This window comes from Dermacentor silvarum, chromosome 2, assembly GCF_013339745.2.
Source record: "Dermacentor silvarum isolate Dsil-2018 chromosome 2, BIME_Dsil_1.4, whole genome shotgun sequence".
In the NCBI taxonomy this organism is placed as follows: domain Eukaryota; kingdom Metazoa; phylum Arthropoda; class Arachnida; order Ixodida; family Ixodidae; genus Dermacentor; species Dermacentor silvarum.
Genome location: NC_051155.1, coordinates 23380742 through 23408508, shown reverse-complemented (window position 1 = coordinate 23408508; position 27767 = coordinate 23380742). Strand labels below are relative to the sequence as shown.

At 46.0% G+C, this 27767-nt stretch overlaps 2 protein-coding genes across 4 annotated transcripts in view; one reads left to right on the top strand and one right to left on the bottom strand.

Annotated features, from left to right (window-relative positions):
* The window catches only part of LOC119441360 (mitochondrial chaperone BCS1), an 86992-nt gene that overhangs the window by 36147 nt on the left and 23078 nt on the right, over positions 1–27767 (top strand). For all 3 annotated transcript variants that reach the window (XM_049661184.1, XM_037705971.2, XM_049661185.1), the window contains 2 exons: positions 135–304; positions 9658–9775. In XM_049661184.1, the coding sequence (XP_049517141.1) occupies positions 135–304; positions 9658–9775 (288 nt within the window). The remainder of the gene's footprint in view (positions 1–134; positions 305–9657; positions 9776–27767) is intronic.
* LOC119441362 (broad-complex core protein isoforms 1/2/3/4/5) lies at positions 19225–26096 on the bottom strand. Its single transcript, XM_049661191.1, has one exon. The coding sequence runs from the start codon at positions 25906–25908 to the stop codon at positions 24910–24912; it is 999 nt and encodes a 332-aa protein (XP_049517148.1). The 5' UTR covers positions 25909–26096; the 3' UTR covers positions 19225–24909.

The window sequence follows — 27767 nt, the reverse complement described above, 5'->3', positions numbered from 1 at the left end:
GGATGAGGTTGTCGCTTGTTCAGTGTGTGTGTGTGTGTGTGGGGGAGTGCTTCTTTGTTCATCTTTAAAACTATGTAAGGCAACTTCGCACCCATGACCAATAGCCAACTGCCAGCTTTTATGGTCTCATGCAGCACAGCTCTGGCAGGTGCCCTTGAGTACAGCATCTGTGTGCTCAACCTGAGTGAGCGGGGCCTCTCGGACGACCGGCTGCAGCACCTCATGTCGGTGGCACCCCAGCAGAGCATCATCCTGCTCGAGGACATTGATGCTGCATTTGTCAGCAGGGAGGAGAGCAGCACAGGTGGGCGGTGGTGGTGCCACAAGTCTCGTACCATGATCATCATTATCAGTGCAGGACTCTCTCCCTACAGTCCTTTCCTGTGTCAACAAACGCATCTTCTGCCTGCTAATTTCCTAATCTCACCAGTCCACCTAATCGTCTGTGGCCCTCAACCACGTCTCCCTTCCTTTGGAACCATGCTGTCTAATAGTCCACTGGTTATCGCTTATACATACATTCACATTTGACTTAAAGCCCAAGAAACGAGGACACAAGAAGGAAAGCCAGGCAGAACGATTGCTACTTCAAACGAAAGCTTATTCTCAGAAAAACACGGCTGTTTATCAGTCAGCGCAGAGATAAAGAGAAAAGGAAAGCACATCATTGCGCAAGCACGCTCCAAACCCCTCCCAAAATTTGAGAAAGTTATAAAAAGGTAAATGTGACCCGGATAAGTTCATAAAAAACACAAAAACCTAAAGCTTCGAAAGCATAACACTTATAGAAACAAGCTCTGACTTGGGCCCTTATCATGTGGGCATTGATAGTGCTGGATTTGCAGCGAAAAACTATTGGTCGAGATATGCTGTTTCACTTATGTGAGGTCGCGGGATCGAATCCCGGCCACGGCGGCTGCATTTCGATGGAGGCAAAATGCAAAAATGCCCGTGTGGTTGTGTTGTAGTGCATGTTAAGAACCCCACGTGGTCAAAATTAATCGGGAGCCCTCCACTACGGCGTGCCTCATAATCAGAACTGGTTCTGGCACGTAAAACCCCAGAATAAAGAAGGTTAATCGAGGGCTTGCTGACATACGTGAAACCAGTTTGTTTAAATGTAGAAAGCCTCTCCAACCTCCCTAGTCACCCTATGTTGGTGCCAGAAAAGCACTGATATGTCTTACAGGACAGGTTCGCATTCGCATTGTTAGCAGTGTATAGCAAGATGTGAATACGGTGACCCTTTGAGAGAGCTCTGTTACTCTTTAAGTCTGATGTTCAGGCAGTGGCATGTCTGCCCGACGTATTTTCATCCACATGAAAAAGGAACATGACACTACAGGCACTAGGAACAAAGGTTATGCCATGTCTCTTGGTACACTGAGCTTGTTTCGGCATCGCCTTCCTGCGCATGCGCTTTAGAAGAGCTGGACAAATAGCGCCTAGCTTGTTCTTAGCAGTCAAAACAACATCAACATTGTAGTGGGAGGCTACTTTTTTTAGATGATGCGAAATCCTGTGAATATATGGTAATACCGCATACTTACCGTATTTATTCCAATATAAGGCGACGTTTTCTTCCTAGAATTTTTAGCCCCGAAGTCACCCCCTGCCTTATACGCGAATTTTGCAGGGCAAATCCCAACTCGAGCTCACCTCTTACCGCCCAATAGCGCTGGCCAGCTGTGTAGGCAAGGTAATGGAACGGATGCTCCTTGGCCGCCTAGAATGGTACCTTGAACACTACAAGATTTATCCGAATTGCATGGCTGGTTTCCGACGTGACCGCTCTTCCATCGACAATGTAGTTGATCTCGTTTCGTATGTTCAGCACGAAAGGTCCCGTAAGCGTTTATCTGCAGCTTTATTCTTAGATGTGAAAGGCGCATACGATAACGTATTACATGAGTCCATTCTCGATGCTCTTGCGACGGTTGGCCTAGGTGGTCGAGTCTTCTTGTGGATTGCAAGTTACCTGTCTGCAAGATCCTTCTTTGTGTTAACGGACGATGGCCCGACTACGCGACGCTATACCAGCAGAGGCGTTCCCCAAGGCGGTGCTCTCAGCCCGACGCTATTCAACCTCGCTCTTCTTGGACTTGCTGAATACTTACCAACTACCATCAAGATTTCAATATACGCAGACGACATCTGTGTCTGGACTTCGGCAGTCACACGTCCTCAGATACGTGCGCGGCTTCAAAGAGCAGCAACTTTGACAGCGAGCTACTTGTGTAAACAAGGTCTCAGCATATCACCAGAAAAATGCGCACTAGTGGCATTTACTCGCAAACAAATGACGCCTTATGTCATCTCAATCAATGGGCGGACCATTTCCTATGTCAGAATCCACAGGTTTCTTGGCGTAATCATTGACCGAGACCTCTGTTGGAGCCCACACGTGGCCTACATGAAACGGCGCCTGACAGCAACTTCCCAGTTGTTTAAATACTTGACAGGAAAGACATGGGGGATGTCAGTAGACGCAATGCTGAAACTCTACAGAGCTCTCTTTCTCGGGTTTTTAAGATATAGACCTTTTCACAAACCGACGTTTGAGCAGCGCCATTTGCCGACGCGGGCGACGTCTAGCGTCAGAACATGTTATGCCGCCGGTTTGGACTGTGCGCCTTATGAGAGAGCAGGCCGGCCGCACTTCGGTTGTGTGATCTTCGCCGCGCATTATTTCCATTGTTTTCTTCCGTTTCGCTTGTCTTGTGCGGCTTGACTTGTTACATGTTTCACGTGCTCGCGTGAGCGCTCAGTGTGGTGTGCCATGGCAACAGCAAGCCCAGCCAGTGCCAGTGGATGTGGTGTTTCGTCGTCGGTATCGGCGGCAGCCGCGTCTGCTTCGTCGAGACCTGGCATGATAATCAGCGGTATATTTCATTGTTATTGCTGGGCACATGTGACCGTATCGTCGATTGAATCTGATCACCATTAGGTTTCGCGGTTGAGGGTTGCCTCATTTAGCGAAAGCAGGCGCGTACGTAGCTGTCGGGCAATGCTTAGAACCAGGCGCCGGCGGCCCGACGACGCGTGTCAGTGGTTGGTAGATATGCGGTGGTTACTCCATACGCTTCCGACGCAACTGAACAGCTCAATCATGCAAAATTTATTGGATCTGGTGCGGTGCAGTGTGCTTATAACCAAATGTCAAAACATAAGCATGGCGATCGAGTAGCGCGGTACCTGCAGCGAACCGACGCGCGACCGTGATCACAGATGCCAGCGCAACTGATACAGCCCAGGTGCTAGATTTTTATTTTTAGTATTTAGTAGTTATTTATTTATACATACTGTCAATCCCAATAGGGATTATAACAGGACTTGTTATAAAGAGATATTTGTTTACCTATTTTTTACGTTTGTTTACCTGGAATGGCTTTTCTTTCGCATGTCTAAATTTGGAACAAGCTTCGCTCACGGTGAACCTTAACGTACATCGTGCGCGAAGTTTGTATTGAAGATACGGCGTAGGGAAGGAATTGTTCATGTGCGCTATCTCTGAAGCGAAATAAGCCGAAATATTGCAGCGTTAGGGCCATCTCTGCTCTTTCTCTACTTTCTGTGCAATGTTCATAATAAAGTAATGTCGAGTCTCAACAATTGTCGAATAAATACATATGCATATCAGTGTAAACCACTACTGACCGTGAGTGAAAAGCGCTTAGCGGTCAGCGAAGCGGTCACTGCACGCACGTAAGTATTTCACTTGATCGACTGTGCGAATAATTTATTTTTTTCGTTACTGTTATTCTTGCAAGCATGATGCTATTGTCCGCGCGTACCCATGCGAATACCATTTTTTACGTTCTAACTTGCGCGGGCTCATTTAGCGCATTTCTACGCCATGCACAGTTAGCGCATTACGGTTCCCGAACTCTAGCACTGGTGCTAGGCCGCGCTGATGAGGTTGACACGTTCGTTTTTGCATTCTCTTGCTGCCCAAGCACATAGACAACGCTCAAAGATGGGTGAGCTCGATGCAGCACCACACTGTTGAAGTTATTAACTTTATGGGCAGGGCCGCGTAGGGTGTGTGTGAACGCAGAGGCAATGGTTTGGTGGACACAGGGTCTGCATACATCTTCCATAGGACACGATTTTTCCAGATAGTTGCGAAGTGTATTTACCGACTAGTTCTCTCGCAGAGTGCTTCAATTTGTCTTATACCGGTGTTACACGGCCACTTTTGATAGCGATCGAGAACGATCTGGATCGGAATGTTCGACCGCGATTGGCTCCCTTCCGCAGATTGAGCAAAGAAGCCAATCGCGACCAAGAAATTTGACCCAGATCGGCCTCGATCACGATCAAAAGTGCGCCGCGTGGCCCCCGTATTAGGCACTGGAATGAAGTCGTGTTTGAAAGAATAACAAATGTAGCCTCTGCCACTACATACGAGAAAATATTGCATCGGAAGAGCTGACAATTCTCGCAACCTATTGGGAAATGTGCCGAAAAAGGTTTACCAAAATGCGTTATTTTACTGATGTGTGCATTGGTTCACATTAGACTGGAATGCCAAGTCCTCAGGTGATGCAGGAAACCGGCGAAACGTGAACATATCACATCGGCAGTGGTCTCGCGGAGTGCTGTGTTGTGGACACACTTAGTCCCTAAAATCGTTATTTTCCGCTGCTTGTTTGTGCACCCATAAACTGCACAATGCTGGCCTGTAGCCTTTTGATGAGTATATATGTCATTATTCACGAGCGTAAGTCATTCGTGACAAAAATAAACGGAAACATCGAAGGAAAGCTACCACTCCGCAATGCAAGCGCAAGGCAAGCTCAGAGTCCAGACCGAACAGGCAACACTGACACATACTCTCCACGCCAGACCGTCGGAAGCGCCCTCGTGAAAACGTCTATAGTCTACCTGTACTGAACAACACTTGCAAGACAAATATTCGTGTTCTGCAGGCAGAACAAGCTCAAGCACTCAGAGTTTGCCTTGGTTTACCCAGATGCACGTCAACAGAGGCAACTATTGCGATTGCTCGGGACCATCCGATGCAAACTCACATTACGGTGGAAGCCCTGAGAACGCAGATCAGACATTTTGCACGTGCCCCCTATCACCACCTTGCAACACTACCTTCGGACCGGCGCCAAGCATCGTTCTCTAAAACTATCATCAAGTACAACGACAAACTTCCCTCGGGCTTCACCGCTGCATCTAAACCATCGATACCCCCTTGGTGTCTTATTAGCCCCACAGTACATCTCAGTGTACCAGGAATCAAGAAAAAATCTGAGCTGTCGTCACCTGTGCTGAAACAACTGTCTCTGCTTCTTCTACACGAGAGGTATGCGGACAGTGTACATATTTATACTGATGGTTCCACAAACCTCCAGTGTTCGTCCGGTGCTGTGGTTGTCCCAGCAAGAGCTACTACCATCAGCTTCAGGACTGACCACCCAACGACATCGACATCTGCGGAACTAGCTGCTCTTCGTGCTGCACTTCGTTTCGTCAATCGGGAGTCACCTCGGCAATGGTCAATCTTCAGTGACTCAAAGGCAGCCCTACAATCTGTGCTATCAGCTCTGCGTCGCGGGCCATACGAACAGCTCGTATTCGATATTAGATGCTTACTTCATACATCACAGGAGAAAGGACACCACGTGACGTTTCAGTGGCTTCCAAGTCACTGCGGCGTCATAGGGAATGAAAACGCCGATAATGCCGCTCGGGCAGCTCTTGACGACACACAGGAAGAGGCCATACCACTCTCACGGTCCGACGCAGCCAGCAGACTTCGAGTGCTTGCACAGGAGATCACGCTCTCTCTATGGTGCACACCAAGCAGCCAGACCAACCGGAGCAATCGTCACTACCACCTGCCCTCTTTGATGCATCTCTGTATGCCAACTGGACTCCGCCAAAAAGAGGCCACTATGCTTTATCGCTTATGGCTAGGGGTGGCATTCACGAAATCTTATTCATTCCTCATTGGAATGGCCGACAACGCTTTTTGCAATGCCTGTCTTTGCGAGGAGACGCTAGAACATATTCTATGCGACTGTCCTGAATATAATGTTCCGAGACAGTCCCTGGCGTCCGTTCTAGCACACCTGGACAATCGACCACTGTCAATTGAAACCATTCTCACGTGTCGTCGACAGAAGACATCGCAGCTGAAAGCGACGAAGGGACTGCTTAGGTTTTTAAAGGAAACGGGCTTGGACAAGCGGCTATGACAGTGATGTCACGTACCACGCAAGAGTGACGGACTGTGACTGACGATGTGTGTGCTGTGTACGTTATGTGCTCTCTCTCTCTCTCTCCTCCCCATCTTTCATTCCCCCTCACCCCGCTCCCATGTGTAGGGTAGCAAACCGGTTGTCCTGAACTGGTTAACCTCCCTGCCTTTCCTTCTCCACTCTTTCCTTCCTTCCTTGCCTTTAGGTGTGGCTTCACGGCAGCGCTAATTTCGTCTTACAATGTGGCTTTATAGCAGCGCGCTCTGTGGTGCCGTGAAGCCACACTATACGAAGAAATTAGCGCTGCCGTGAAGCCGCACCTAAAGGCAAAATTTGCATATAACCCACCCTTCGCTTGTTGAAGCTCCCTTCCCCCCCTGTTTCATGATCGCCATTTGGCATTTTGGCTGTGTTACCAATTCATTATTTCACGCGATCCTCGCCGAGTCTCGATAATCCGTCGGCTACTCTTTATTGCATTATATTGGTGTGCATACTTGAATTTCTTTTCTTGGGGCTCTCCAAATGCACCCTTGCCTTATAATCATGACCGCCTTATAATCGAATAAATATGGTATTTCTGTTCTCTACCCTTTGCTTTGGTGCATACTCCGCTGCTACCTTGATGACCTCGAGGCACTTCAAGCTGGCTATTGTAATAACAGCTGCAGGGTAGCCAGCTTGGTGAAGTTTTTTGATCTGTTCATCCACGCTCTGTTTAATTAGGTGTTGGCAAGGCTTAGTCACACCGAGCGGATGCAGGAAAAGGCAATGCTATTTTTTATAAATTTGCAGTGGCACAAACGAAAGCTTAGAAGGATTTTACGGATAGGGGCATCTATTTGCAGCATACGTGTAATCCCCCAAGCACAAGGTACAGGTCGAGGTGGATCTTGTGTTGTTTTGGGGTCTCCAACGAAAAGTTCAAACCTAGCCCTTGGTCTTTGAGCACTTTTTAGCACATCACTACTTTGTGATTGACTCACCATCTACAGCTTATGGTTTTTTGTGTTTTTTATGAGCATAGCTGTGTCACAATAAACTTTTGATAATTTTCTTACATTTTTTTGGTGGACTGGAGTGCGCTTTCGCAATGATGTACTTTGCTTTTGATATCTGTGTCGACTGATAAATAGGAGTGTTTTTTCGAGAATAACCTTTAGTTTGATGTCGTACTCATCGTGTCTGGCTTTCCTTCTTGTGTCATTCCTCGCGCGTTAAGTAAAGTATGAATGTATGTATAACAGATAACCAGTGGACGTTTAGATGCAGTATGGTTCCAAAGGAAGAGAGACTTGGTGGAGGGCTTTTTTTTTAGTATAAATTTCTACAAACTCGCCCAAATTTCAGCTTTTACATGTTATACATAGTAGAGTAGACTTCCGTTAATTCTTCTCTGATTAATTCAATGCCAATTAAAGGTCCCAGAAGGCACCCAAACATTTCAGTGGGCCCAAACTTTCATTATTTCGTTATTTCGATCTCAAGATTGGCTTTTGCCAGATAATTCGAACTGGGTTGTTCAGCTTCGCCGCAATACAGCTGTTATGCGGTGAAGCATACCAATACTGGAAGGGGGCCACTGTCACGGGACATAGTTAATGTGCCTTTTTGTGCACGCATGCAAGCGTCGTCTCAGATCACAGTATGAGCACCTAGACGCTAAATAACCATACTGGTCAGAGCTGTTTCTGTGGCGATTCAAGCCCTCGTTTCGCCCTCCATGCGTCTCGTTTATGAGACCGTTAACGGGACCTAGTATGCGTTCCTTAATTACATGCGCGCACACACGCCATGCATCGAGAAGCAGGGAGAAACCATAATTGTTTTAGGACAGCTAGCAAAAAGGAAGGCGGTAAGATGAAGTCGAGACATGCGTTTAGGGCCAATAAAAGAGCTGGGGTCTAACTAAAACTCTGAAGGCCTGCCAGTGAACTTATTAGGCGTCTCGGTACTAGTACTGTGACTGGAGACTGCACATGTGTGTGTGTAAATTAATTAAGGAGCATGTGCTATGTCCCGTAACAGTGGCACCTTCTCCCAGTTGGTATGCTCCAGCACATGACATGGCTGTATTTTGGCGAAGCTAACTTTAAAGGCAAATTCTGTCAAGTAAATCAATGGTGTGTTTCGGCGTTTTTTGCCTTTTGTTTAATTCGACCCGCCGGATAATTAGACCAGTTTCGTCAGTCTCGTCAGGGTTGAATTAACGGAAGTCAGCTGTATTGCATGACCTGTCACAATTCCACTTGTGCTTCTCTGTACTACCAGCTTGAATAACTGCTGCCCTCGTTTGATGTCCAATATGTGCTGCCATCCTCCTGCTCCTTAACGTTACACACGAAGTTGCGAATGAACGGCTTTAATATGTACTGAATGGTGCCTTTCACTGAAGCAGCCCTCTTTTTATGTTTGTGGCTTTCTGTGTGTCATGCAGCACAGGCAACGTCTTCAATACCATATTTATATGAATTTAATGCAAGTCAATTATCCACCTGCAGAGAAATCTTTTCGGGGCTAGGAATGGGAATTGCTTGCCTTGGTATGCAGTACCATTGTATGGGCATGAAAATTTCTAGCTGGTATTTTATGAATGCATTGATAATATTTAATAAATTAAGTTCAGCAGAAAGCTGCAAGGTGGAGATACCTTTATGTAAACAATGGTTTTCATTCATCTGATTATAGCAGATTCCTACAAGCAGACTTTTTGGTGTCCTTGAACAGCATACTTTATAGCTGAACAAAAATTTAACCATCCTAGTCTGGGGATTGATCCCTGGAGCTACAATCTTTTTTTTTTTTTTGATATTGCTGTCATAGCATTGTTCGCAATGTGGGCGTGTGTTTTTATCAGAGTGTGCAGCTTAGGCATAACCTTATTAGACATCTAGATATGAAATGTTTTCTGATGCATGTGCTGTGGCTATGAATGATGAATGCTTACATATGGGGTTTTATTCAGTTGTAAGTAGCGCTCTGTATGTCCTCATTCCTTTCACTGTCCGTGTTTTTTGCACTATCTGCCCTGGACTGTGTTTCTGGTGTTGGTGCTCTGCCATCTGAGCTAACCAGGAGGCTAGTAGATGGGAATGAAAAGCCAAATCATGGTTTAGGTTGAAGCACTGGAAGTTTGACTAGCTCAGAGGACAGAGTAGCCATGTGACGAAGCCAGGAGTTCAGGGTTTGATCCCTTGACCAGGACAGATTTTTCAACCAGGAGGTTTGTGATTAAATGACACGGAAATTAGTCCCGTTCGTAGCATTTTTTACAGTCGAATGACAATTTTTGATACATTCTGTGCCCTCACATAAACTGCCACAATCTGGTTACAGTTTCTACATTGCGGAACAGCACTTCAGTTGCATACCTAGCTGCAGTTGGTATTGAAATAGAGTCATCTGTGGTGACATCATAGAGGATTGTTGTGGTTCGTTGCAGTTAAGGCAGCCTATGAGGGGCTCAGCAGGGTGACGTTCAGCGGTCTGCTCAACATGCTGGACGGAGTGGCCTCTGCCGAGGCGCGAATCGTGTTCATGACCACCAATCATCTGGACCGGTGAGTCCCTCTTGCAAGCATTGTACTACTGTCTTCTGCGCACAAGGCGAGTCTGGTTGGCCGGTGACATACTGAAATACAGTGCAAAAATTTTTGTACAAAGAAAGTAACTGATCAGGCAGTGAAAGTGCTAAGATGAATGGTACTAGTGCTTTGCCTTTGACTTCCCTTGGTCTTTGCTCAGAAGGAATTGGATGCAGAATGACTGTCCTTGTTTGAAAGATGATAGTTCTTTGCTAGAAGAGCTAATGTTTGGGCTAGTCGGCGCTAGTTGCTCTTGTCTATTACCGTCTGCATTGGGGTTGCCAACTCTCGAGTGAACAAAGTTGGGACGGGGTAGGGAAGGAGTAGGTGAGGAGGGGGAGGGTGGTGGCTGGCGACGACCGACCCTGTTCAGCAAATGTTCATCGAACAAAGTTCAGCGAATGTTTTAGTTCTACCGTGTCACAATTTTCAACAAGGTGCAGTATATGAGGTGTGTTCAAAAAGAAACCGAACTTTTGCTATAGCACCTTTACTGCTTATGATACAACATTTTAAGTGCTGTCCGCTTCAAAGTAGTCCCCTCTACTGGCAATGCACTCTTCCCATCTTTTCTTCCATTTTTGGAAAGCCTCCTGGAATGCACTTTCTGGAATGGCGTGCAGGTTTCTTCTCTTATTGTCCTGGATCTCCTCTAAAGTTTGGAAATGACGTCCTTTCAAGGTGGTTTTCAGCTTGGGGAATAGAAAAAAAGTCTGCTGTGGCTAGGTCCGAAGAATATGGTGGGTGGGGCACAACAGGAGTGGGATGTTTCGCTAAGTAGCTGCGGACAAGGAGCGACGCGTGATCCGGGGCATTGTCACGATGCAACGTCCAAGCCTGATTTTCCCACAATTCAGGCTTCTTACTGCGCACAGAATCTCTTAAACGTGCTAGGATTCCCTGGTAAACTTCTTTGTTTACCGTCTGACCATGTGGAACAAATTCCTGATGGACAATGCCTTTGCATTCAAAAAACACAACCAACATCACCTTCATTTTTGACCAATTTAAACGCTTGAACCAACCATAGCACTGCGTGCGACTCATACAGCCCTCCCCGTATGCTTGGCTAAGCAACTGAAATGTCTCTGTGAAAGTTTTCCCAAGTTTGTAGCAGAACTTCACACACACACATGCTGTTCTTCCAATTCCTTCATTGTCACTTTGGCACCAATCGAAAGAACAGCTTGTTGATGTGCTCACTTTAGCGGCTGTAGCTCACCTACTAACAGTCAGAGCGAAACGCAGCAAATGGAAGTTTGTTGTCTAAACCTGTTGCTACATGCGCTCAGTAGCCGCAGCGCGCTCCCTCTGCCGGTTCGCGCAGTATTTCAAAAGTTCAGTTTCTTTTTGAACACACTTCGTATTTGCTTGACTAATAAGGCCATCAATACAGAGAGAAGTGCTGTGAATGGCTAGGACCTACAACAGAGCTAAAACCCCAACAAAAACGAAAATGGCTTTATGTTTATGTCAATTGAACAAAAAAAGGAATACTGTGCAAATGAGATGTCGCACATTATCAAAAGTAAATCTGGTCTATTTATTGTTATCCAGTAAAAAAAAAAAGTAAAAGTCGAGACATTTGGTTATCTCGACTTGGTCAAGTCGATGCGTGAGACATTTACTCAGAAGTCAGGACTGTCCCACTAAATTTGGGACGGTTGGCATCCCTACCCTGCATCCATTCTTTGCGTCTTATTTCACAATAGTGTGATGCAATCAATCAACTATTTTGTCGCACTCTTTAGCCATAAGAGAGCTATCGAGGCTGCTGCATAACGTGCATGAAAAGTACTACAAAAAAGTAACATTTTGGGCTGTGCCAAGCCATAATCATTAGCTAGGTTTGGCGGAAAGACAAACGTGGCATATTTTCAATCACGGTGAATCTGGATTAACTAGCAAAGTGACCCTGAAACTCAGATTGGTGGATTACAATCGAACTGCAATTGTTGAATACTCCTCATAAAACCCTTGTTGATACCAACAAGCCATTGGTGCCTATAACCCACCATCCAGCCTTCGGTAGAGACATTGCCAGAGCTAGTGTCTCTAGGCTGTTAACAGGCACAGTAAGCCAGAGCTTCTTGAACAATGTTCAAGGATGCAGACGTAGAGTGCAAATTAATCATTCAAGGCTTTAGTGTGAAATAGGTGCTTGAAGACGGAGCTCTCATTCCTGAGAACAGTGGAATGTCTCTGCAGCAGTGTTTGAGCATTGGCTGTGCTAGAGTTCAATGAGGGTGCATGCAGCATCATATGCTGCCTGTGCCTAGTCCTTCCTTTCGTTTGCGTCTCTTAGGCGTGCATTTACCCACCTGCAATGCTGAACCAACTCGCCCAATTAGCTGCGTTGATCAAGAGAGTGCAGCATGAATTGGAGCTAGATTGTGGAGTTCAAATGAGCAAGCATGTCCACCATGCAACTAAGGGGAGCATTTCACGATCACAGACGAGGGCGCTTGACTAGTTTAAAGCTGAAAAGATGAGTTGAAGCGATTGCTGCTCAGCAGTGTCGTGTTGAAGAAGGGGGCCCAACGTATGCAGTAGGGACCTTTGGTTAATCACTATTCAGCATAAAGTAGCATGCTTTGTAATCTTTAAATTGATTTTCCCCAGTTCGCACTTCTTGTCCAAGCAACACCGTTATATAAACTATAGTTTCCAAACGTCATTGGTAAAAGCTGCTTTTAAGGTAGTTTCTAAAGTGAAATTTTCTTATAAACAAGATAAGGTACTTTTTAGGTTTCTAAATACCTTCTAACACAATGAAAATATCAGATATTTGAAATATGGCGATCATTGATGCCATCTTTTTTTTTTTTTTTTTTTGAGGTAACTGAGGTAATGAAGTCTCTAAATTTCCGTAAAATGTTGCTCTATTGTTGCTAAAAATTTAGCTAAAACTGCCGAGTGATTTTGATATGATGTAGGTGTTCTATTGAACCATTATATAGGTCAACGTGGCGTAATGCACCTACCAAAGTGTTTCACATTCATCTAATGTTTGTGCCAATGAAGAATAAACGTTGAATTTACTAGTAGGGCATAGAGAACTTCATTTATTAATACATATAGAAAACTATGCATCATGACAGTTGAAATCCTGCGTTTACCTTCAGATATTGAGATGAAAAATTTCACATGCTTTAAAAGATCACGGGTCACCTAATTCTCCCACAAGAAAGGTGCACTTGGGCCACATTATAATACAAACTTCCTAGCTTTAGGCGCTCGTGAAAGAAAAAAAAACGAATTATGCGACGCAATCTTGGTCGTGGTGTTTACACGGCGATGAAAATTATGTGAGGTTTATACAGGTAAAATGTTACGTTGCCGCCCCTTGTTCCACCTGAATGCTCCATGCAGTATTGATTTGTGCAAAAGCCTTGAGAAAAGGAGTCAGTGCATTGGTTCGTGTGAACAATCCCAGCCACTTCAATAGGTACGCCTTTTTAAGCTTTTATAGCTCATGTGTCCCGTTATTGAATTTAAATTTATTGCAATAAGTCTGGATAACTTAATTTACTGCTATGCTTGTGAACGTCCACCAATCAAACTTAGTGAGGCTACAGCATCCGCAACATTTTAAGACCCTTTCTAATAGCTTTCCTGAAGAAAGGAAAAGAAAAAAAAATGACGCAAAAAATTGGTGTAATTAACTGCAGCCTTTGTGAGTGCAGACCATGATTGCTTCATCATGGTCACAGAGTCCATGTACTGTACAGCCAGTTTTGACAGTCTTTCTCTAGCTTTTGAATATAAAACACGCTCTAGAAAGCCATTTTTAAAGCAACTTTCCTGACTTCGCAGTTGCTAAGATGTCGCCAACTGTTCTTTCACTTTGCTAAAAAATAGTTGCTAGTTGCTAAACAAAAAAATTTGTCGCTAAACATACCAAAAAGTAGCTAAATCTAGCGACAAAATTGCTAAAATGGCAACACCTATATTAGCAATGCAAAAAACACTTGGTTTTCAAGTGATGGGATGTTTAAAGAAATGAGGTAAAAAAAAAAAACACCAATGGCTGCCCTATCCTGCACTATAGACCATATTAAAGGTTTCTATTAAAAATAATTAATATATTCCCACTATTTTTTAAATGATAATTTTCCTAAGCTGACACACTCAATTGCTAGATATGATGACCATAGCCATTTTTCTATTTGCCCCAGAGGGATTCAGTTTAAAATGTATTCTAATGACAAGGAGGTAAATCAATCCACAATATTTGACTAAACTCGGTTAAATGGTTCAAAAATTGATCTTTAGCCTAGCATCCCCCCAAGAAAGCTGGCAGCTGATAAGGGTTCAACATTGTGTTTACGGCTACAATAAGTTAGGACAGATGTGCACTCCATGCACAGAAAGAAAAACCAGTTGAACTGCACGAAAAGACCCGATGGGTATAAAGCATACCAACAAATTCACTGAATTACGAATGGACGCAGTTAATAAAGTTGTTTAGCTGCGGTCGCTTTTGTGTAGGGCAGACAGGGCATTGCATCAATCCCAGATCAATTGAGCCTAAACGTTTGTTGACCATTATAACACTGTCTAACCTTTTGTTACCCTGTCACAAATGCACGTGTGCTCCAAAATTACCAGACAGTATAGTTTTGTTTAGACACAAGAATGAGGAATTCCCCTTATGGTTAAGGCGCGGCGTACCATTAATAGTGGTAATACGTGCGTAATCCAACACTTGATCATCTTGCACAGAGAGGAATTGTCACGCCTAAACATTTATTTTTTGTGAGTGGCCACACGTATTCCTTGATTGATGGGCTTGTGCTGCCTACTCTCGGGGCACACAAAGACAAGTTTTGTCTTCCTTCTCTACCACCACTGTTCAGTCGACAGTCGGTGTTTGTGTTGTGCTTTTCGTTCTTTCTTGCATCCATGTTTGCGTGCCTGCCTTCCAGTAACATGAATTCCTACCAACTTGCTCAACTTTCAGTAATTTTAAACTCAATTACAGTGAATCATATTGACCTGCGCTCATTGTTATCTCTTTCTAGTGGCTGTTTTTCACCAGCTAACAACGTTATTCAGTAAAACTTCATTTGGGCCTAATTGGTACATAATTCTGAACTTAAACTTACTGCGCAAACACCTAAGATGGACCACAACAGGAAGATACGACACACACTGGCGCTGACTAACAACTTCTTTATTTCTTTGTTGTCGATGCATATATAAACCCTAGGCCACACAACCGCGCAGGTGCACAGAATACATTACAGAGATCTGCCAAATTGACACATACGCAAACGTATAAAGTCAAATTGTATCACTGATGCAATTATCACCTTGTCTTTTTACGTGGTAGGCCTCTAATGCAAGCTGCGCGTGCTCATTCTTGCTTTTGCCAAAAATCGACGTCCGATTAAGTCGCGCCTCACAATTGATGCAAGAGTTTATATGAGCAACAAGGTGCAGCTCCTCTGTCTACATTTTTGTTTAATTTTTGCACATGTTCCCCGAGTCGCTCATTGACTCAGGGCCCCGTCTGGCCAATGTACGTCTGTAAGTTTAAGTTCAGAATAACAAAGTTATTGCTCGGTGCAATACGAACCTTCCTCTATTGGCACTTATCGAATGTTGCCGGCGATTATATATGAAAAAAGTTTATCTAATCAGATTGTGCAAACAATTCAAACAGTGGTGTATATTATATGAGAGCGCCAACAATTACACTGCAATGTATGATTAGTCATTTATAAAATGGCTGACGCACCTGACGTGTAGGTGACATTTAATCGACCAACAACTGTGCTCGCTGGTGTCGTTAAGATCTGAGTGTCAGTTTTTCTGGTCACAAGTTCGCCCAATAAAAAGTTAGATTAGTTACTCAGTTTTGGCACTGCATTGTTCTTCATCATCACCAAAACATGACCATATAAACTTGTAGACAGTTATGAGAAACATCAAACTGGGATGTTTTTCTGCTTGTCTAATTTATTTCGCTGAAAAAGAAAGCCGGTAAAAAATGAAGAATACCACATGATTACTTATCCACCTGCACTAGAAAGCAGCACCCTCAAAAAGGTTCACTGGCTAAGAAATGTATTGCGGCACAAAAGATAACTGTGCACGCATTCTTTCTACAACATGCCTAAAGCTATTTGAAGTAAAGCTGCAATTGGGGCCAGTTGGTTATGTACGTTTGGATAAATACACTGTTATTTACAGGGACGAAAATGGACGAAGCACATATACCACGCAGAGCGCGATGTGTGGTCTGTGCTTTGTCCAGTTTTGTCCCTGTGAATAACAGTGTGTTCAAGCAGGCAAGAATTTTTTTCAGAAATGCACTTACGTTGACTGAACATCTAAACAGGTATAGCCGGGATGAAGCCAGCGGTCATGTGGTTTCAAGCCAAGCATTCTAACCACTATGCCACGGTGCTTTGTACAAGCAATCACATAATGCTTGCATTGTTTAATAGTACAGTAAAAGCTCGATGATACGAATCTCACGGGGTCACGAAAAATATTCGTATTAGCCGAAATTCGTATCATTGAAACACAATTAAAAGTACTGTCGAATCTCGATAATTCGAACTCGAAGGGGCCCGAAAATTTGTTCGAATTAAAAGGACGTATTTTTGAAGTTCAAATTCGTGCCCCATAGCACGATGCACGAACGGTACGAGTCGTGAAATATCGCGGCGCGCAAGCGCATAGCAAGCGCGGGCCACGAAACTGCCCACGCCGGCTAACGGAACGGTCGCTTCCCGATAACGACAGAAAACTAAGCTTCAGGAAGCGAGCGGGCGGCGCCTGCACACGGGTGCGCGCGGAGACCGTCGAATGTGAGGGAGGAGGGCGGCAGGGAAGCGGATTTGGCCGCGTCAACTCCGCCGCTTCGGTGGCTCCCCTCGCCCTCCCTCTCAACTCCCTCGTAGCTCTCTCACCTTCGACTCCGTGCGCGCCCGCCGCCGTGCTGGCGCCAGCTTATTTTAGCCGCCCCCTGAAGTTTCGTTTTCTGCCGTCATCGGGAAGCGAGCGTTTGCGGGCGTGGCAGTTTCGTTGGCCCGACTGTGCCTCCGCCGCTGCTTGCCTCTGCGCTGCTGCCGCAGCGTGCAAGGTCAACATGTGACTAGAAAATAGAGGAGAAGGGTTCACTGCCATTTTATCCGCGTGGCTGAGACGTCGGCACTAGTGTGTGCTAGAATACGGTTGTCTAGAACAATCTAGTCGGCACGTACACGCTTGTTCTGGCGCGATGCAGAAACGGCGACCTTGCAATTTGAGAGAGGGGGAAATTTCCGCCGCGGGTTCTTTTTTTTCTCCCGTTCCTTCGCGCGCGGCATTGAGGGGTCTCTCCTGAGCTTTTGCTCTATGGCGGTGTCGGAGCAATGCCGGTCGGAGGCGCCGCCGCGTGATTTGGCGCGCTGCTAAGAGCATTGTCGGTGCGCGGTATGTTCGAAATAAGCGTGTTCGAATTAACGAGATTCGACTGTAGCTAAATTAAAGAGTCAGAGGTGAACTCACTCAGGCACATGTTGTACGTAAAAAGCATTTATTTCTTGAAGCGCCACCGCTTCAAACTCTTCGCGCCCAGTCGCGGAGTCCACGCTGTCCGGCGCCGCGCCTCCGCACCAAAAGAGAAGGAGAGAAAGCGCGTGACTGCGCGCTGTTCTCTTTCGCGGCCGTCGGTGGGGCGGCGTTTATTCGTATCAACTGACGCAGGCTGAAAATCGATTCGTAACAACCGTTCTCTAGCACGTTGCAAAGTAATGGGGCTCGGCCAGGACCACAGAAAAAGTCGTATCATCCGGAAATTCGTATTAGCCGTGATCGTATCATCGAGCTTTTACTGTAGTCCTTCCATATTGTAAAATGTCCGGAATAAGCAAAATTAATATAGTTGCAAACTTCCATTTCTGTGCATGTGCCAAGCAAAGAATGTGTATGAGGTACACCAAAGAATAGTGTGAGGCTATAGCAGAGAAGTACATTTAATATAGTGCAGGCTTGAAACATTACTTGGCAAATGAAAGGTGCAGAAAGATTGAAAGTCGGTAGAGTAACATTGGTAGAGTACCTGTGCAGTTACGTGATGTCACTTAGCTCTGAACTATGGGGATTCCTGAAGGCATGTGGAACAATGTGCAGCACATAATGAGGGAGAGAGTTTGGCTTGTTTTCATTATGGTGTCTGTGACATACAGAAGTTTGGTTCTTGCGTCGAAACATATTTAACTGCAGTTTGCAGTTACAGACTTGAAGGAAGCAAACAGTTACTGAGGTCTGTTGCTTTTTTCTAGTTTGATTAGTAGTTTGACATCTCAGGGGCAATGGAGACAGATATAATTTGGTTGCTGTTGTAGTAAGGGTCTGTGTTTCACGTCTGCTCGTATGTTCCTTCAAAAAAAAAAGACTGGTGGCCTAGTTGCTACTGCATAACTTGAGCTAAAGCACAAGAGAGCACTTAAGACAACAGAAGGACAACGTGCTCTCTTGCACTTTATGTCAGGTATGTTCCTTGTTTCTGCATTGTATGCAGCACACCAAGAAAAAAGTACTTGAACACTTCTGTGACTTAAGGATGACCTTGGGTCACAGAAGTGTCATACACTTTTTCACATATACTTTTCCATACAGATGCCAAGACGGTGTGGGTCTAGTCAAAGGCTGTCGCCACTCTTGATGACGCATGGTACTCAGGCACTTCAGTAACTAGCAGACACTTGCAGTGCCTATTTTTTCGTTTGGTAAAGAAAAATTTTTTTTACATGCCGAGTGGATGTGTTTGCAACTTTTCTGGGTAGCATGCACCGCATAGCCACTTATTGCGGATGAGAAGTGTGTGTGTGGAAAATGAGAAAATGCAGCGCTAGTTGCAAGAACTGGTTGTGAAGGCTTTTTCACGCGACACAAGAAAAAGGCATGGAAACACAGCATTCTCTGACACGCTCATGTGAGCGTGCATGCCTGATTGACTTCGTTGGTAGCCATGTTAAATAAGTGTTTAAATCGATAGACTATGGTGGTGAACGTGCTGTTGCACTTGGTTACTTAGAAACGCTAAGCTTACCGATTTACCTCTTCCAAAACTTTTTTTAGATGAATGACCTGTAAGCCCTATTATGGAACTACTCTTTATCTCAGTGGTTTATGGTCTGCTTAAAGAAACAGAAAGGCAGCAGCTTCAGTGACAGATCTAGCTTCATTCATATTTGAATCAAGCAGACAGCTCAAGTCGGGCCTCTTAGTGTGCTTGCAAGACAAGCCCTACTGTATGCAACTGTGGGACCTACGTAGGTTTAGGATTGTGAATGTGCAACACAGCCACACAAGCCATGACATGCCACACTGAGTAATTGGTGCAAAACGTATGCCAGTGTGTGCATGTGGTGTGTGTGTGTGTCACTCAAAGCTAAGTACAAAGAGTAATGAGTACTCATGAGAAGTGTACAGAAGAATATCACATTGTTGCATGGCAGGATTTAAATACATATACACAAGATCTACAGAAACACCAACAGACTACTTCACACACACACCTTGTTCACTGCTTCACTCGAAGCGTGTACACCACAAGTTCGACACTGGGCACAGAGCTACACAGTCCTCCGCTGCACAGCTATGATGCGAGGAAATCAAAGGCAGCGATTGTGATTGCCCAAGGGTTGCAGGTCTTGCATTCTCTTTGTCCATTGCCTTTCCTTTCAGGTGGGAAAAATACAATGTGGGAACTGTAGACCATCAGTTTGAATAGCAGATGCAGCATTTCCTATAGTGGTCGCTCATTCTCTGTTGTTAGCTGCCATGCACCTAGGCTCTCACCACCAGTACAGTTTTCTGTCATGTGATCGCAAGGTGCACGAAATACCTGGCAGTGATTGTACATGTTTATCACAGGCAGAGCAGGAACAATTGTAAGATATCTCTGCATTTGTAGAATCCTTTGCCTGAAGTGATTTGCGCCCACCTGTGCGCGGCACATTGCTGCTAACATAGTATTGTTCCATTATGAAGTCACATTATCTGCCACGTGAACACTGCTCAATCTTAAAATGTGGCTGAAAGGCTGTGGTTGTGGTCATTGCTGTCCTTAGGTGTATGGATACGGTGTCCAGCTAAACTATCTGAAACAAAGAACTTTTCAGGAATGCACTGTTGTTTATAGAAACACACACAGGCTCTGAACACAGGCTGCATCTGCCTTTCTTGGGTACACTGAACGTGACACAAAGATGCACTGCTCCATATTGTGCATTTGGTAAACATTCAATATATGGCCGGTGTAGCTCAAGGTCTTCTTGTCAACCCTGCCTATTTTGAACACAAAACTTCTTTCCGAAAAGCCTTAACTGGCATAACAAACACAACACAAGAGAAGGCAAGAATGGAGGGCACTCTGCTTATTCAGGTGTTTCAAAGCACACCAACTAGACCAATCTGTGACCCTCCCAAGGAACTTCTTCCACTAGTACCATAGTTTCATGGGTACGATTACCATGACCTGCTGTAATTTAGTGTGAAGTCATAAGCTAAACCGTGCTTTTATGTAAAGTTCTAGTTATTTAAATAACTGCAGTTAGGATTTTGACGTGAGTTTAACTGTAGTCATGTAACTAGGGCGTAAGTTGCACAGGTGGTCACGATGGAGGCTGTGCAGTAAGCGTTCCATGTGCCACCTAGCCCACAGTACATGTGAAAGCTTTTATTGAAAACAGTGTATGGATGTCACTACTTGCTACATACTGCAACTATTGGTGGAACAGTAGTTTCGTTAAAAGAACACTAATAGGAAATGGCTACCTTTGTCTAGACATGCAAGACATAAATCTCTCCAGAACCCATTATGCATTTCTCCACAGAGGCAGGTGACCTATAGGCAGAGAAAATTAAAATCGAGCTGCCTTTATAGAATGTGCGCATGCCGATTCCAGTGTTGCTCTATTTTGGTCCCTGTGCAATGAAGACATACATTTCCGAGTCGAGTCTCGCGTGCAGCACAATAGCTTTTTTTTTTTTTCTTAAGAGAATTTAACTAGCCTTGGATACATTGCCAGTCATCATGGCTGTATCATTGCTAATCGGTTTCAGTATATATCCCTTTCAGAGCTCAACAATTGGCCAGAGTTGAGGATGTGATCAAAATAATGGCAGACTACCCTTCATCAATTTTATGCTGCTTAATTCTGAGCACACACACAGATTGTCCAGCTGTTTATTGAAGCATCATGCTTCATCAAGTAACCGTGAAACTGCTTCACAAATGATCTGTGAATACAGTTGTGGTAAAAGCATCCTGAGGTGGTACTGTCATCTGTGTTTCGTTTGTACATAGTTTTTGGCATCAAGCCTTCGCTTTTAGTAAACATTGCGTCTGTTGGCAAATGTTTAATCTTCCAATCTACCTAATTTTTTACCCTTCTGGCCCGTGTGGAAGTTGTATTCGGCATCATCACCTTAATCTTCAGCACCCAACAAAAACCTTTCCCCAAAAGACCTTCTGCTAGCCCCCCCCTCTTGGGTTAGCTCACTGCATTCTATGCCTGCAAATTTCCTGAGCTGATAACTCTATCTAATCCTCTACTGTGGCTGACTGCATAACCTTCGCTTGACACCCATTCTGTTACTCCAACAGAACACTATCTATTCCATACACACCTGACCACTTTCATTTACAGTTGAGTACCTCAACAAATGCCTCTACAACGAAATGGCCTGTATAAAGAAGGAATAATTTTGTCACGGTTCTATTGTGAGCTGTGCGACCTTTAAAAGAAAGTGACCTGTATAACGAATGATTTCGGAGGCCCCAAGCACTTCGTTATAAAGGAATTAGACTGTATTCCTCTTTATCTCCAGAATGCCACTATCTGTGTGTTTGTAATTCATACAACTATCTTCTTATCTGTTAATCTTCCCACATAGCTTTTTTCATTCCATCCCTCCTTGTGAGGTTCTTAGCATCTTTCCAAGTGTCCTTTCCTGTTCTCCAAGTGTCCTCGTATTGTGTACTGGACATTGTAAAGCACTCGCTAAGAAGCATTCTTCCGCGGGAATTTAGTCTTCAAAAGGATTGAGTAGTAACGAAAATTTCTTCCGCGTGGGGGGAGCATGCATTTGACTGGGGACGGTGAGCTGGGCAGGGCACATATTAACGGAAATATTGGGGAGGACAAGGCACGTGCCTGATGTGCCCCCCCCCCTCTCCCTTGTGGCCATGCTACTGATGACAATGCTGCCATGAGACAAGAGAAACCCCCCTGCTTTTCCCCTTTTCACTTGTTGAAGACAAAAGCTTACACAGGGCAATGACATCACAAGGGCCACCAGGCCTTTCCTCTTTTCTTTCGTTTTGCTATGGGTCACAGAGTTGAAAACCAAGCGTTCTCCATCCTTGCTTATACCGAACTAACACCAGTGTGTACATGAAGGACCTCAAGGAACAATGAGCACATGTGGAAAAAAAAGTTAAGACAGGCAGGAGTGGCACAATACAAGCAATGGTACACACGTGGGCATCTTCAAAAGTATGCAAAAGGCCACGCATCACCTAGGTACCCTGCCCCATGTAGCACATCCTTCCAGATTTCATTGCCTCTCAACCTGCAACTTTAAAGCTGAATCTGCTGTCATTTACTAGGTTAGGTGATGATGAGATCGACTGCTTTTGCTAGAAATTTTCACTGTATTTGCGGCACACATGGGTGTAATATTTCTCAGAACGATCGTGACTGCAAGATTTAAGCACTGGGCAATGTTCGAAAATGATGAGCAACACAGCCTTTGAAGCGTTCATCCCATGTCTATTCACCTAGCTAGGAACCTTCACTATGCAGTAGCTTGCCCAGCGAACCACTTGAAATAATTGTGGCTCGCCATCCACACGCTTGCTTTTGTTCATTTTCTCGTTGGCTTTGGGAAGCAGCAACAGTAAATCAGTTTTATGCCTCGTATTCCATGCACAGTAGAACCCTGTTGACATTGCGTCCAATTCTTGCATCTTCCTGGCTGCACAGTCATAACGCAAAGCCCTGGAACTCGCATGCATAGTATTCCTGTAGCACAAGGTTCCTGCATTCTATGCTGCATCTTGAACAATACAGTCATGCAGAACAGAGGTACGGAGTTTTCTGCACGAACAATCTATCCAATGAATCATGGCATGGCATTTTTGCCACATTTATAGCTAGATTCCCAGCAGCATGGCATATCACAGAGGCCATTGCCCACCAACTACTCATGGTGGCGCAGTATTATCTTCATTATCACCGTCCTCAGTTAGGAGCTCTTGTAAGCTGGATGTGTTACACAGTCATGTTGCCAGTAACATCGCTCCGACATCTTGCAAGACTTGAATGCCACCTTTGATGAGATAAGCCTTTCCAGGTAAAAACTGTACTGCCTTCATTTGTTTTAGCTAGGGGTGTGCGAATAGCAGTTTTTGAGACCAAATCGAATACAAGTTGTGCCAGAAATGAATAGAATATTTTTCAAATAACTTGCGGATAATGTGCTTCGCTACTTTAATAACAAACAATTGCCCCATCCTTGTATACCTAACATTACAAAGTTGCTGCCATTACACTGCACATTATAAAGCATGCTTTATTAAAAGTACAAAAGGAGTATTAGGTACGACTATAGCAGATTGTTTGCGAACTTGGGGCTCTTCAGAGCATACACAGTGATGCATTATCATATGTTTATAGAAGTAACCTTGTAGGCCTGCTAATATCTGTGTATACCTTTGCGACCAAACCATAAATGCGCATTGTCTGCAGCGACGGCAGAATGAAAGAAAAAGCACTTTTTGTCTAGTTCAAATGGTCACAGCAGATGGTACCACTATTGTATAAAGTATGTTGCAATAAAACATATTCCCATTTAATTCAATGAACAGGTGCTGCATCTATAAATAGCACCAAACAATACCCACTCACGAATGCCATGTCTGAACAACTTTTTACTGCAAGTAATTGCGTTTAGCCGGAGAAATCTGGCTGTGCGAGCGATGCAGCATGATCTAGTTTACGTGTCTGTTGTAGATTGGATGAAAGTTATCACGTTTTTGCTTCAATTTAATGTTTGATTGAGTACATTAGACTATGTAAAGTATTAAAAAACTATTTTCATTTTTGAATATCGAGTATTTGATTCCAGGACCTAACCGAATAGGACATTTGTTCAGATTGTTATTCGGAAGTTTCAAATATCCGCACACCTCTAGATTTAGCGACTCCTGACTCATCAATTCTTTCCCTGTGGTTCCATGAAAAACAGTAACGGCGCCCTACTTCAAATATTTAGCATTGGCTACGTTGAACTTGTGGCATTGGGTTACATTGTGAATGGCACGAGTATGAAATTAGGCCAGTTGGTTTAAGGAAAATGTGGCAGACAGTGCAGGCCACAGGAGAAGCAGGACAAATAGGCTACGTCGCCACCTTCATTCCAAATTGTTGTAGTGCCACATTTTAGTGCACAAAAGCACTCTGCAAGCTGCACATAATGCATGCCCAAGGAATTGAAGCCTCATACTCGCATTACAGCTGTCTTTGGAGTATAATAAAGCATCTCTTGCTTTATTTAACCAGACAAGCAATTTTTGTCTGTACTTTTAAAAATTTACAGAGAGAACACGTAAAGTTGCATTTTTGCACACAGCTTAAAAGTCTGATTTGCCAAATACTGAAGGCATTGGAATTATTGTGCTGAAAATTGGTAAGGGACATCGTGCAACTCTTTTCATAAGAAGGTGATGTACCTCAGTGTACAGAACACAACTATGTCTTGTGGCTCGGCACCTGTGCAACCACCAGCTGAGAGTGTTGGAATGAAAACTTAATGCTTGAACACCTGGGATTGTATTCTATATGGATCACTGCTGAGTGAGGTGACTCACTGAATGCCGCGTTGCGCAAAACTATTCCCAAAAGTGATCCACCGAGGATTTCGAACTGTGCCTGCGGTGAGCGCAGCGACCGAGTACCCATCCGCAGTCGCTGCTAATGAACACAGTCGCGCACGCTCGACGAGCACCACGCTTCAGCGTCTCTGCCGCCGAGGCAGTGGAAGGGCTTCGACGCACGACGCCATGCCGGGCATTTCGGCACTGTCACACAACGACGACGAGGCTAAGTGAACAGGTAGGACATTTGGCGCGGCTTGGGGCGGCCCTGGCCGTGGGTGACGCGCAGGTGCGTGCGCAGGTCGCCGGGCCAGCTGAACGTCTTGAGGCACAGCGTGCACTGGTGTTTGTGCCGGTAGGGCCGGTGCATGAGCATGTGCCGCTTCAGGTTGCCCTTAGTGGAGAACACGCGCGTGCACACACTGCACACGGGCGGGCGGTCGTCCCCTGCGGCGGCCGTGCCGCCGTCCGGCGGGACCGCCGGAGGCAGCAGGGGCTGAGGCTCACGCGGATGCTGGCGGTGGTGAGCGGCCACGGCCGGCACCCAGTTGGTTTTGTCGTCCGAGTACGAGTGGTCGAAGGTGCGTCGGCTCGCAGGTGCGGGCGGCTTGGCCGCCGGTCGCGCCTTGGGCGCCGCGGCTGCCGGCTCGGGGCTCTCCGGTCTCTCGGCGGCCACCGGCTCGCTCGGCTCGTCGTGGTGTCGCGGTGCCGCGGGCTGCTGCAACGGCGGCGGCGGCGTCCGCTGCTTGCGCTTGGGCAGCCGGGCGGCCGAGCCCCGGACGCCGCTGGACGCCGGCTGCTGCGCGTGCGACGGCTGCTGCGCGTGAACCCCTCCTTCGTCCGAGCAGGGGTTCTCGCCGGCCACCTCGGCTAGCCCGCGTACCTGGAGCAGCTCGGCGGTGCGCAGCAACGCCGGCAGATGGTCCTGCGCGACGTTCACTTCGCCTCGGTACATGAACTCGAGCAAGGTGCGCAGGTCGGCCTCGCGCGTCTGGCTCATGATGACCACCGGGTGCGCGCACGGGTTGCGCTCGAACAGCCCCTCGAAGAACGGGCTGCACGCTGCCAGCACCAGCTTGTGCGCCTTCATGCTGACACCTTCCTCACAGACGAGCGTCACGTCAACGAACGCGTCGCGGCTGCGCAGCTCCTCGTACAACGACACCAGGCTGCCGTGGTGCTGGTTCCACTTGAGGCAGAAGTGCTGCGCCGTCAGGCCACCCATCGTCCGCCGCCGCCGCGCGATGGTCGCGCACGATCGCTCGCCGCTGCGGGTTCTGTTTTGCGATCTCGACGTCCTCGTACTCCAAGTTGGCCGTACTCGTAGCTGACGTTCAATATTGATGCCGAGATGCTCCTGCTTGCGCTTCTCTCGACTGCTTGCACTTTCCGTTGATAGCGATGTCGATCCGATTATTTGATGGGCACGATGGCGGTGGCGATGTTGCTCCTAATGCTGAGACGAGGACACGGTGTGAGAGGGTCGTGGAGGTCTTGGCGGAGATCACGGTGGTGGAGATTAGAGTGGGCTAGAACCTTATTCTAATACATTATAGTGGAGATCCCAATTATAAGTAACGCAACCGACACTAACACAAAAAAGACCAGGAAAAGTAATCTTGAATTAATGAGAAGTGTTAATCAGAGGAGAGAAACACCACCGATCACGGAGAAATTGGCCGCCCGTCTTCAGACACGCAGAACGAGCTGAGCACGAATGGAAGTGCGCCAGTAAATAAATCCCCAGTTCAGTGAACTTAATTGAATGAGAGCATCAAAAGGGGGGATAGTTACATTACAGTGGGCGCTCGATGCTGTCAATAAAGTTAATAACAGCGAAATCGGAGTTGGGGGGGGGGGGGGGGGCAGATGATAGTTTCGCATGGCCTCTGAGGTTGCAGCTATCTCGGAGGCCATGCTTTTGGCGCAGTACGATGCCTCTGTTTTTCCTCGATTATACCGAACCCACTGCGCACGAGCTGAAACGCTCGGAATAGGAGTTAGTTCTACTAATTCGAATTCAGAGTGTCAAATGTGTGCCTAGACCCGTTAGTTTCAGCAAGCCAGATCCCCAACAATCCCGCTCATTTGGTTGCTCAGTGGCTATAGTGTATAGGCTGCTGAGCGGGATCGCGGGATCTGATCCCGGCCACGGCGGCCGCATTTCGATGGGGGCGAAATGAGAAAACACCCGTGTACTTAGATTTAAGTGCACGTTAAAGAACCCCAGGTGGTCCCCCTACTACGGCGTGCCTCATAATCAGATCGTGGTTCTGGCACGTAAAACCCCATAATTTTCATTTCAAGCACATCATCGAAAACCCACCCCTAATGTAAACCCTAAATGGGGCACTGGAGGTAGTCAATAAAAACACACACACACACACACACACACACACACACACACACACACACACGCACACGCACACACACACACACACACACACACACACACACACACACACACACACACACACACACACACACATATATATATATATATATAGAGAGAGAGAGAGAGAGAGAGTGAGTGAGTGAGGCAGAAAGACAGGTTACGCGTATTATGAGCAGAAAGCATGACAGGAGGGTAAGACCATACACGCACGTATTCATTTTTTTCAAAGGCACAGAGCCGAAGTATTAAGCCAGTTCCACGCTTGTTAAATCTGATGAAACAGCGGAGCTCTGCAGTAGAGCACTGCACGGACTCGGGCACGGCGTGTGCTTTTTGACTCGGGCCCGGGCCGGGCTCGGGTATTTTGACGCGGGCCCGGGCCGGGCTCGGGCTTTCTGGTGGTGTGCATGTAACGTGCAGCGAGTTATTCTCGGGTGTCTCAACTCTGAAAAACATTATTTTTCGGGCTCGGGCCAGGCTCGGGCCTAAGGTAAAGGGGTGGCGGGCCGGGCCGGGCGGGTAACGTAGATTATTTCCGGGCCCGGGCCGGGCCCGGGTCTCGCCATAAAAGTTTTGATCGGGCTCGGGCGGGCCGCCTAACGTAAAAACGGGCCCGGGCCGGGCCCGGACTGAAAAAATCGGTCCGTGCAGTGCTCTACTCTGCAGGCGTGGGTGTATAGCGGTGTGGG

Bases quoted from the DNA above. Each gene is read 5' to 3' on its own strand.
- LOC119441362 (XM_049661191.1), bottom strand. From the start codon at position 25,908: ATGGGTGGCCTGACGGCGCAGCACTTCTGCCTCAAGTGGAACCAGCAC.